The sequence below is a fragment of the Dasypus novemcinctus genome, chromosome 2, assembly GCF_030445035.2.
Source record: "Dasypus novemcinctus isolate mDasNov1 chromosome 2, mDasNov1.1.hap2, whole genome shotgun sequence".
Classification (NCBI taxonomy): domain Eukaryota; kingdom Metazoa; phylum Chordata; class Mammalia; order Cingulata; family Dasypodidae; genus Dasypus; species Dasypus novemcinctus.
The window spans coordinates 181,505,895-181,518,779 of NC_080674.1; the positions used below are offsets into that span (position 1 = coordinate 181,505,895).

The window sequence follows — 12,885 nt, forward strand, 5'->3', positions numbered from 1 at the left end:
GTGTCGTTGAGTTTCAAGTGAGTCTCTTGTATACAGCATATTGTTGGGCCATGCTCTTTTATCCATTCTGCCAGCCTCTGTCTTTTTAGTGGAGAATTTAATCCTTGTGCATTTAAAGTAACTACTGTATATGCAGGATTTTCTTCTGCAATTTTGCTTTTTGGTCTTTGTAAGTCATATCTTTTTTGTCTCAATTCTTCCATTAATGCCTACTTTCATATTTATTTGATTTTTTTTTGTATTGTATCATTTTGGTACCTTCTCATTTCTTTCTGTATATGTTTTTCATATATTTGTTTTGTGTTTCTCATGGGGTTAAAATTGAACATCATAAACATAAAATCACTTTTTAAATTATTTATTTATTTATTTAAATTGTGTCCATTCACTGTGCATTCTTCTGTGTCTGCTTGTATCCCTTTATTGCGTAATCTTGCTGCGCCAGCTCTCCGCGGGTACGGGCCGTCAGCTCTCTGTGGGCATGGGCCAGCTTGCCATCAACGTCAGTTTTTCTATTTTGTTCCTTTTTTAAACTTTTCTGTCTCTTTATTGAGATTCTCATATTGTTCATTCATTGTTTCCTGATATCCTTTAGTTTTTTTCTCTGTGTTTTCCATTATCTCCTTAAACATGTTGAGATCTTTTTGTCATTATTATTATTATTTTAAAGTCTTTGTCTGGTATGTCCAAAGTAGTCTGGTCTTCTTCATTGGTAGTTTCTGAATTTTTATCTTGTTCATTTGGATGCGCCATCATTTCCTGTTTCTTTGTCTTGTAATTTTTGGATGCACACTGTACATTTTAATATTTTAAAGTATTAACTCTGGGATTTAGTCCCTGAGGTATCTGCTCTTTAAGTTTGTGTACGGCTAATATGACAAATTTCCTTGAGTGCCAGGAGCTAACAAAAGCAAGCAAACCAGCACACATCAAAAAACCACCTTTCACGGTATTTGCAAATTGGCTTAGCATTGATTGGTGCTCTCCTTCAGAGCTTAGCCCTCCTGTCATGAACATCAGTCTGAGGTGTATGTGTAGTGCAGAGTCCTCTCTGTCCTTTCTGAGCTTGTGTTTTGTGCTTGCTAGTGGCCTTAGGAATTCCTCCATTTTACAGGAATTCAAATGCCCCCTCTACTCCCTATGAAATAGACTTTCTCTCCCTCTAGGTGCTCTACTATATGACTTAACAAGAGTTCTTAGCAAGGGATCAATGAGCTTGAATTTAAATTCAAAAAAACATTGTTTTTGTGGGGACGTGTTGATGTGGGTGTGATATAGTTATTAAATAATACACAGTATAATGTGGACTTGGTAAGGGGTCAGTGGTTTTTACCTGACTGGAAAAGGGGTCTGTGGAACAAAAAAGGTTAAGAACCTCTGACTTAGATGATTAAACAGGTAATCTTTTGCCCCAGGTTGCCTTGATTTAGTTTTTTATTATCCTTAGGCTTGCTTCTACCTACAAGGCAAATTCTGGGAGGACAAGCCAGATATGAGTGTCTTGGTTCAGTCTTTCATGCTGCACTCTGTTAGACTGGCACTAACATATAGGCACCCCAGATTGTACTTTGGGGTTACTTTGCTCCTTCCAGAACAGGGCCAGAGACTTAAACTGGGAGTGTGCCGTGGCTGCACACTGTACCAGGAAGGTCAGTGACAGGCTAGCAAGGGTGCCACAAGCTTCTCCTACCATTTTAAAGCTGTTTTTTCTTGATTTGGCCCTAGCTCAGTTACTGCAACCCTTTAACTGTGTTCCAGAGTGTTGAGGAAGATGACTCTTCAGTTTTTGCTAGTTGTTGAAAGATTCTCTTTGGACACAGTGCTCTGGTCCCTATGCTACCTATGCTACCATCTTGTTTGACTAGAAAGCTGGTAGATGTTTGAGTTGTGCACATGTTTTGTATTCTTACATGACTTGTTCAGTTGACCTAGTTGCAGTTTTCTTTGTTCACTTGCTTTGTGTGTGTGTGTGTGTGTATGAAATCAGGTACAAACAACATTAACCTTCATCATTTTTATATTCAGATCACACCCTAATACATCATTTGCATTGAAACAAATTTGCATTTTCAAAGTAAGCCTTATAGCAGAATTGACTTTATAAATTTGTCCATATCTTGGGTAAAAGGATTAACTTTTTGCTGAAGAGGTTGTCATTGACTCGTATTTTTCTTCACATGATTTAAATTTTGATATTAAGAAGTCCAAATGATCACAGAATTTTCTTTGAATAGGTAACTACATTTTGAATTATGTGGCATCCCAACCCAAGCTGGCTCCCTTTGTCATCCAAGCTCTTGTTCAAGTCATTGCAAAAATTACTAAAGTGGGATGGTTTGAGGTTGAGAAAGACCAGTTTGTTTTCAGAGAAATTATTGCTGATGTGAAGAAGTTTCTGCAGGTAAGAAGGCATTATTACATTACTGGAATATCACTACTTGCTTTTTTGGTTTCAAATACTGCTTAATTTAAAGCTGTATGTTTTGCTGTTTGGCTACCAGTACCATATTCATTATTACCTAATATTCATCCTTAGGTTCCTTTATCTTTTATTAGTAATGAAGATCATGCCACTGTAATTATGTAATTTCCAAATTACAAGTTTCTAATTTTAAAAAGATATGTTCTTTCATTTGTGGTGTCTATGTATTGCATATATACAAAACATGTATATAATGCTTTTCATATGTTATCTGATTCTTAAATTACAACACTGAAGTGGATTTCATTTTGTAAATGAGAAAACTGAAACTTAGAATGGTTCATTGGAGTCACACAGTGGCCTAATAAAGCATAGAGCTAATGCTTCAGTCAGTCTCCTAACTAAAGATATATATTTTTACATTTATACCACATTGACTATGTCACTTTTTCCATCATGTTTTCAACCTGGGTAAAGTAATTTCAGCACATGCATATTTAACTTACACAATTTAGGTATTTGCACTCTTCCCCCTCCCCCCCAAAAAAGGGCAAGAGAAAATTAATTTGAATTGTGCCAGTGATCCCACTTGCCAGCCACACAGTGATTATATGTTCTAGGTAAGTATGATATGGAAAACCTAAATCTGCTGTTGGTTCCTGCATGCTTCTTTCTAAGGATGACTATCATGCCCGGCTCAGTGTGATTCCAGTATTTAAAGATAGTTTTTTTCATACAAGCATGATCCGTAATTGCAAGACACCTACTTTAGCTGATATTCAGCTGAAGAAGCAGTGATCAGTAACAACTCTAGAGGAAACTAGAAGTGTTGGATTGATTGAAAGATGGTTCAGTATTGGTTTATTGGCAGTTAGGGTCAATTTTGACTCTCTAAGATTTTACCTCTTACAATAGTAAGATATAGCTCCATTATGTAGTGCAGTGCTGGAAACCTCAGAATATGAAATACTAGACTATGTTGCTTCCCTTGTATTCATGTTAATACCTTGGTTAACAAATATTTTTATTTTCTCAACTTAACAGGAATAAGTATGATTTAGGTCTGAGTAGATCACTGTACACTGGGACAGAGGGGTAGTTTATTCAGAGACAGATGCATCTCTCACTTTAGAATTGTGTGTGTCATTTTGCTTAACACAAAAGCATACCCCTGTTGTCATTTACTAAAATTACACCCAGTTCATCAAGAATCCTTAGAATAGTCAAGAGTCGACTTCAGAGTTCTTTTAAAATAAAATCAAGGTTGAAGCTGAATGGAATGGGATCATTCTTGTTGGCTAACATTTCGAAGCTCCCTCTTCAGTGGCTGATAAGTTCAGCTTAAGTTGGGCTCTGGTGCTCAGTTTTGGAAGGCCAGAAAAAAAACAGAAATGTTTCATCTTCAAAGTTCATTATAGTATCACAAATATTTATTGTTTGCTTTCTGGGTATATGACTTGACCTAACCTTAAGTTATAAGAGAGACAGTGGACTTTAATATTTTAGTACTCTAAAATAGTACTACACATGGTTCCTTTGGATATTAGCAGCTTCTGTGAGTATTGTCCTAAAAATTATTTTCAGGTTTGTTAAATAATCAGTGGCTTGAAGTTTCAGGCATCGCCCTTTCTCTATTGCAGTTTATTGCTGCCACATTCCAAACATGTTTATGTGCCCTCTTTCTACACATATACGAAGGTGATACTACTGTCACAAAGGACAATGCTATTCAAACTGCTGACCTACACAGTATAAGGAACTTGGGTCAGAATGTAAATCAACATGGTGCTTTCTTCATTGAGGTTTAAGATATATTTAGGGGATTTGAATCTCTGGACTGACAATGTGATAGCCAGATCCTGAGCCTCAACAGACTCCAGCACCTACAATCTGATTTATTGGACTTACCACACTCAGCTAAGATGGAGGTGAAGGACAACCACCACACCATGGAGCCTAGAGTGATTACAACTGAAAATGGGAGGATTGCATCCAGCATCCAGGTGGAATCTGAGCCTCCTCTTGACATAAATGTGCAATGGACACAACCAATCCAGTGTCCACATAGAAGAGGTGGCATTGGATTGGGAAAAGTGGACATAATGGACAAAGGGTATGGGGAAAGGCAGGAAGAGATGAGAGGTGGAGGCGTCTTCGGGACATGGAGCTGCCCTGGATGGTGCTTCAGAGGTAATCACCGGACATTGTAAATCCTCACAGGGCCTACATGATGGAATAGAGGAGAGTATGGGCCATGATGTGAACCAATGTATATGAGGTGCAGAGGTGCCCAAAGATGTACTTACCAAATCCAATGGATGTGTCATGATGATGGGAACGAGTGTTGTTGGGGGGGGGGGGGAGAGGGGGGGTGGGGGGGTGGGGTTGAATGGGACCTCACATATATATTTTTAATGTAATATTATTACAAAGTCAATAAAAAATAAAAAAATTTAAAAAAAAAAAAAAAAAAAAAAAAAATGCCAGCCAAATTAAACAGTGTACTTTGTGATTAGCTGTTTTGTATTCTAGTGTAAAACTACTCATCTTGTCAGGGACTGGTTCCAAACCATTCTCAGAAGCGAGTGAGTTCACAGACCACCAGCAGCTTCATGGACCAGCAGTTGGTCAGTGAACCACACTTTGATTAATGTTGATTTAGAGCACACAGAGGATGGATATTTCAGTGAGTAGGAGATCTGTAGCTCAGTTCAGGCACTGACGGGCCATGGAGAAGTAAAATGCCCAAATTCTGGGATATTTCTTTTCTTTTTTTTTTCTGTTCTGAAATAATTTGAATGTACTTACACTTAATTACCCAGGGTTAGTGGAATTCTGTGAGAGTTAGAAGGAATGGCCAACTGTAAAATTAAGGATTGAGAAATGTATCCTCTGTGTTAGTCATTTTTAAAATGATTGTACTGAAATTGGGCATCACATTTATTATTTTCATACTTCTAGTTTGATTTTGCAATAGGGTACTTATTTAGTAATGTGCATATGAAATCTGAATTTTGATTTGGAAGGAGGAGGATTTTGAGATTAAATGGAAGTTGACTGAATTAAAAACTTTATGGAAGCTATGAAACTCTGTACTATATAGATAGTCATGTATTTACTCCAGTGTATGGGGTAGTTTAGATACTTCATTATAAATACGTAATTAATGCATACACATGCACTACTGAATAATATTAAAAGGGCCTAAGTGATTTTATCTGAAATTAGATTCAAGGGTTTGAGTTGTTACTAAACTATTAATTATTTAGTGAATGCAGCCGTCTAATAGCCTTAAAGGAGATTTATAGAGCTAAAAATCATCTTTCACTCATTCTTATTCATGATTTTGTGAAATATGTTAACTTTTATGTTTTGAAGCTTAGTTTATTAGAAGTCCAAGGTGATGAAAACATTTTATAGACTATCAGGCAGTTCTAAGTTAGGTGAGCTTATTCCCACTCAATTCTGTGTACCTAAAATTGTCCTTCAAAAATAAGAGCTTGAAATTCTTTTCATTTGTAGATCTCATCGTGATTTTTCTGTATATTTAATACATATGCTAATTAAATGTAATATTTCTGTATTTAATTATTTGTAAATATTGCCTGTTTACACATTAAGAATCAATGACATATCTCCATTTACTCTAAACTTGGTTATTTTCTCAAAAGGGTTCTGTGGAACACTGCATAATAGGAGTAATAATGCTTTCAGAATTGACTCAGGAAGTGAACCTGGTAAGTCTTTCCATTTAATGGGGACAAAAAATTTGCTTATGTATTGCTGTTTCTTTGCTGGTTTTATTTGTGGCAAAATGTACATTCTTCTTTGTGTGGCATAAAACTCTGAGAACTGGGGCTTTTTTTTCTTTATTGGTGGAGTAGTTAAGTATTAACATAAAATACTTTCATTGTTATTGAAAATATCAGCAATAATATAAAGTACTACAGAGAACAGAGAATTAGACATGGTCCTTGGTCTATGGGCAATTGAAGAATTGTCTTTTATTCTCTGTATATGTTTTAATATATTAGCCATAAGAAAGAAATTATATGCAAAAGAGAAACAAAGCTTTATTCACTTACAAATAAAAGACAGGCAGTTTGATGAATTGATTCTCAACAATGGGTACTCAGCAGGACTCATCAAAGAACAGGCCACTTGGCACTTTGCCACTTGCTTGCATGGGTTTTCACCCTGTCAAGAAGAGTTTCAGAAGCTACACCTACCCCCAACAGTCCTTTTATGAGCTCAGCAGCTGAGCACATTGTCACCTGCTCCTATTTACTTTAATACTTAACATGGTTATAAGCAGAACAAATACAGAATTTGGATTACATACAGAATAATCTTATAATTCAGGGGAATGTAGTATTTTAATTAAAAAACTATCACCATCCTGAGTTGCTGGTTGTGTGTATATGTATGTATGTATATGTATACATAGATGTATATATTAATACATACACAAATGTGTGTATGTATATACAGTGAGAGAATGCCTACCCAGGACTACTTGCCAACTTCCTTTGGAGTGACAGAATAGTTAATATGCATAAAAATTTTTTCCAAAAATAACTGTTTTCTGCTTCTTTTCAATCAGGAATGAGAAAATGTTTCTAGGTTTATAGAAAGAATTTCTAAAATTTAAATTGATTTCTTATTTAATCACGGCCATCATCCTGCCAACTTTTCTACCCTAGAGTATGTGAAGATTTCTCTGCCTTTTTTCATGTAGGCATGTATGTATGTGTATGTATCTCTCTTCAGAACTAGTAATATTACCTGGAACATAGTTATTTCCTATGTTGCTAGGGATTTTATGACAGGAACCATAGCTAGAAACACTGATGCCTGCTTATTCTTTTGAACCATGGCTGTAATTCTCCTGCATTTTATAAGTATGTCTAAAGAACTGTAACTTTCTTTTTAAAAAGTGTATTTTGAATAATTGTACTGTGGAAACTTACTATAGAAATTTAAACTCATAAACGTGAAGAAAATAGTCTTATGAGTCCCATGTACTCATTACCCAGCTTTTATAGCTATCAGCTTTTTACTAATCTAAAACTAGCAGTTTTATTCATTTTTACTTCACAGCTTAGGTTTACTATGTTTAGATTGTTACTGAGAGAAAACTAGTTAATATGGAATTCTTAAATAAAAATATAGCTTAGAGAGCAGCCAGTTAATCTTTTTAAAAAATATATAAGCCATTCTAAACTTACAGAAAAGTTGTGACTGTGAAAGAACTAGTTTTTTCCTCAGCCATTTGAGAGAGATTAAGTTTTCAACATTTCCCACTACCCCTGAGTTCTTTTAATGTTTCCTACATACAAGGACGTTCTCCTGCATAACCACAATACAACCATTAAAATCAAGAAGATAATCCTGACATAATACTACCATTTACTCATCTGACCTATTCATCTTTCACCAGTTCTCTCAAAAATGTCCTTTATAGCACAGTGAACCAGTATAGAGTCATGCATCCTATTTAATTGTCATGTTTTTTTTTTTAAACTTTCAAACTGGAAAAATTCTTCAGTCTTTACTTTCATAACCTTCAACACTTGTCAAGATTACAGGCCAGTTGTTTTATAAAATGTCCCTCAGTTTGGGATTGTTTGATATTTTGGATCGAAATGATATTATGGCCTTATTGTATCTATCAGGAAGTACATGATTTGATTTGTTACTGATAAAGTTCACTTCAATCACTTATCATGTGATTAAGATGGTCTCTGCCAGTCTTCTTTATTATAGATTTATTCTTTGCCCCTTTGTAATTAATAAGTGTTCTCTAGATAGTACTTTAAGACTATGAAAATACTGTGTTTCCCATCAGACTTTCAATATATTCATTTATTTATGTTACCTGGTATGTATTCCTGATTTCCACTTTATTTGATAAGTTTTAATTCATTAGTAACATTTTGATGCTCAAATTTCTTCCTAATTTGGCCAGGAGCCCTTTTATGCTGACTTCTATATCTGTCTGATATTTCTTCACCATTCTTTGATCATTTTCTTTTATTCTGGCATAGCAAGATGTGTGTTTGAGTTTTATCTTGTATATGACCAAGTGTCTTTTTAAGAAAGCTCCAAGAACTGAAGTGTGCGACATTGGATGATGAAAAAAATGGCTTATCTGGAGCTATTTTACTCAGCCTAATTTTAGAACATTTACAGTTTCAGCCAGCATTTATTGAACAATTGGAAGCAGGCAATAAGATATACATTGCACGAGGAAAGTAAACTATTATAGTTTTCAGATGTGATCTGGGTAAATTCAGGTAATTTCAATAACAGGATTTTTTTAAGAAAAAGTTCTAAACTTGTAAAGAGGATTATATAAATTATCCAACTCTGTGAGAAGCTAAATCTATTGTTCCTGGAGCATAATCATCAAGAAATAAACTATCCTATGCCTACCTGGTAGAGGTATGTGTTAAAAAATGGATACATTGTCTCCTCAAAAAAACTTTCATCAGTTATAACAAATGTATCACACCAATGCAAGGCTTTGGGAACCTTGTATTTTATGCATGGTATTTCTGTAAACCCACAAGTTCTAATAATAATTTTTTTGAAAACCCACAGAAAACAGGGTATCTAAATGATTAACCCAAGTAACATAAGCATGCCAACCTTGAAGATAACTCTGGAATCAGACCAGTATTTGTATTTTAGCTATATCACTAACTTTGTCCAACTTTTTAACTTCTTTAAACTTACATCCTCATCTGTGAAAATGATACCTACTCACATGAGTCTTATTAAGAGTAGATAGGGAGGCAGATGTGGCTCAAGCCATTGGGCTCCCATCTACCATATGGGGGATTCCAGGTTCGATTCCCACAGCCTCCTGGTGAAGGCGAGCTGGCCTGCACCGCAGAGAGCTGACCCGTATCGGGAGCTGACAAAACAAGATGATGCATCAACAAGAAAAGAGACACAGAGGAAAGATAATGAGAAACATGGCAGACCAGGGAGCGGAGATGGCTCAAGCAATAGAGTGTCTCTCTCCCACATCAGAGGCCCCAGGATGGGTTCCTGGTACCCCCTAAAGAGAAGATGAGAAGAAAGCAGACACAGAAGAACACACAGTGAATGGACACACAAAGCAGACAATGCAGAGGGAGAGGGGAAAGGAATAAATAAAATAAATCTTTAAAAAAATAAAAGGGAGAAATGCTGGAAATGCTCATTTGAATCTTACATATTAGGTACAGAGTCCAGTAACCATTTTCTGTAATCACTTTGGACTTCTGTTATGTTTCATTTTTCTATAAGTAAATGTGGCATTTAAATATAGTCTAAATTGTATGTTGGTGTTCAGAGAGTATCACATAATCAAATTTGAGCCCTTCCCTTCCTCAAATCTATATATATTAGCAAGAGAAACAGTTAATTTTCTTCTTTCAAATAGTAAAAGGAATAATATATATTATAGCAACTATAGACCATCGTGGTAATAAGGATCACTTGGGTATCAGACATCTGATTTTTTTGCTTGCTTCTTGTTGATAGTGTAGTATTAATCTGACCATATTGTATTTTAAATTAGAGTCACAAAAGCTAGTCTTCATAAATTTGTTTCTAAAAACTATTGTTGGCTATTAAATATTCAGATGGACTGTACTTTTGTTTATGTAATAAATCGTATTTCTGTTTTATAATTTCTGTCTTGGTTTCTTTTTAGAATACCAAAGATACATGAACCAGTGACATACATAGTGTATATAGAACTGTCTTTTTCATATGGAATAATTTTTCTGTAACTAATTCAATTTATTGACATAGATTCACAGAAAGTTAGAATTCAAAATTATTTTAGAGATTATTCATTTTACAGGCGTACTCTAAGGAACAGAGAAGTTGTTACCTGTTTAATGTAAAATATGGTGCATGGTTAGGAGTTGACAGTCTTATTTATCTATCATTTTATAATCTGTAATGTATTGCCTCTGTAAATATGATCAATTCTGGCTTTTAATTTTAGAGTCAGTATAGTTCGTAGAAAGTGCATTAACTTGAAACAACCCAGATATTCATGTTCTAATCCTGGCTCTGCCATTGGCTTAGAGTAGCCCTGAGCAAATGGTTAATCTAGTAGATTTTAAAAAGCTGTTTTACGTCTGTACTTTATGATTCTTAAGTCATTATTTACATTCCTTTTCTTATTCTTATTTTGCTTTGTTCTTTGTAGGTTTGGTTAGACTAATTTATCTTGGTATTTTTTTTAGGTTGATTATTCTAGACCTTCAGCAAAACACAGGAAAATAGCTACCTCATTTCGTGACACTTCTCTCAAAGACATTTTAATGCTAGCATGCTCCCTTCTAAAAGGGGTAAGTTTTTAAAATAATATCATAGAGTATTTAGTAATTTTAAAAGCCTCAAAATATTTTCAAATAGATTTTTTTTTCTCTTCTACCTAGTTTCTTTTTATCTACTCTGCCCATAAATTTACTGGGATGCAGATGAACGATGAAATGATGAGAAATCTTCCTATAAATCAAAATTTATTCATAATGGAGCCAAGATAGTTGACCTCAGCAATTTCTTTGGCTTCTATTTAGTAGACATTGAATATTAGGATTAGGAATAGCATGATTTATAATTATATTGTATTATGTAATATAGGGACTTAATTATGCTGCTCAAGGTCATTAATTGGCATAGTACAACATTTCCCAAATTATGTTCCACTGAGTACTACTTTCTGGGGTCTTAATGAACATTAGGTCAAAAAAAGGGTTTCTTGTCAAATAAGTTTAGGAAATAAACCAATGTAAGCAGATTCTTTTTCTAAAGGGCCTTTCAAAGCCTTTAATATGCCAATGATGATTATGAATTGCCAAGAGGGGGATAGAATAGTATTCAACAGAACACAATTTGTGAAACATATGTATGTTCAAAACTGATTTTAAAATTATCATTTTTATCCACTTAATTTAATTCTGTGAGATAGTATTATAACTGCCACACTAAGTCAGACCAAAAGATGCTTTATTATCTTAGAAAAAATTTTTTTATTATGGAAAATTTTAACATATATAAAAGTAGATGGACTACTTGTACCCCTTGTACCTGTGGACCAATTAAGCATTTGATAACTTATGGCCCATCTTGTTTCATCTCTGTCCCCTAGCTACCCACTTTATTTCTTTTTGTTTTATTTGTGAAGCAGGACCTCAAATTTCATGTCATTTCCTCCAAAAATATTTCACCATGTATCTCTAAAAGATATTATCTTTTTTTTGGTTGTGTCAATTTGGACATTTTTGGGGATCAGGATTGCTCTCCAAAAGCTTTGGCATGTCCTTCTATATTCAAACAGCTGTGATAGCCTTTGTTAGCTGAATATGGATCTTTCATGCAAGAAGTCACCCCCAGTTTTCTTTAAGAAAATTATCTTCACAGTTTGTTCTAAGCACCCTTTGAGCTTATGAAGCCCATAAATTGTGCAATACAAAGTATTTGTCCTAAAGGGACCTTTTACAACTTTAGAAGGTGACTTATAGTTTGAATTTAAGCCTAAAAGTTTTTATTCCCATTTACAAAATTTAATTTGAAAATTGTGAATAGTGATTCAACACTTTTTCTAATACACACAAACTCAGATTTACTAATTTTTATTTGACGTTGAAAAATTATTTAAATTAGTGATGTAAATATTTGTTTATTGACATATTTCAAAATGTTTATTTGACTTTGAACTTTTTTTTTAGGTGTTGGCCAAACCTTTAAATCTACAGGATCAGTATCAACAAAATCTTGTATTGCAGGTGTTGAAACTGGTCCTTAACTGCCTTAACTTTGACTTCATTGGCAGTTCAGCAGATGAATCCGCAGATGATCTTTGTACGGTCCAGATTCCAACAACCTGGAGAACAAGTAAGAAAAGTTTAATATAAGGGATGGTCAAAATAAAAAGGCACAGAATTAAGCAATATGATTACCCTTTGTATGGGTTATCTCTATTTTGAAATGTTTTCTTGAATTCATATCATAGTAACTTCCATATTTTGATTGTGGAAAAAGAAAAGACATACTTCTAGAGCTAGAGGGGAAAGCAAGTTTGGGAGGGAAATTCAAGAGTTCTGTTTTGAAATTTCCAGATAAAATAGAGTGGGAGAGGTTACAGCAGTTCGTAGAGATACCACTGTATTTTTCAAAGTTATAAAGGAAATGAATTAGAGTAACTGACTTAGCAGAGCAAAGTTGTAACTTACATTCTTACAGAGAGGGTTACCAAGAGAAAACAAGCTGATTTGTCTGCACATGTCCCAGAAAGATGATGGTGCTAGGGTACCCCTGAAGCCAAGAGTGACGAATGGGGCTGAAGGGGCTTGGTAAGAAAATCTATTATAGATAAATCTGTACAGATGGAATACAGATTGCATATTGGTGGTTGCCAGGGTTTGGTTGAAGGAGGAATGGGAGAAAAACTGCTT

The 12,885-nt window shown here is 34.7% G+C and overlaps 1 protein-coding gene across 3 annotated transcripts in view; it reads left to right on the forward strand.

Moving 5' to 3' along the window:
• The window catches only part of RANBP17 (RAN binding protein 17), a 390,979-nt gene that overhangs the window by 17,440 nt on the left and 360,654 nt on the right, over positions 1 to 12,885 (forward strand). For all 3 annotated transcript variants that reach the window (XM_071211021.1, XM_058282154.2, XM_058282162.2), the window contains 4 exons: positions 2,235 to 2,401; positions 6,094 to 6,159; positions 10,672 to 10,776; positions 12,160 to 12,325. In XM_071211021.1, the coding sequence (XP_071067122.1) occupies positions 6,127 to 6,159; positions 10,672 to 10,776; positions 12,160 to 12,325 (304 nt within the window). In that variant the 5' untranslated portion in view covers positions 2,235 to 2,401; positions 6,094 to 6,126. The remainder of the gene's footprint in view (positions 1 to 2,234; positions 2,402 to 6,093; positions 6,160 to 10,671; positions 10,777 to 12,159; positions 12,326 to 12,885) is intronic.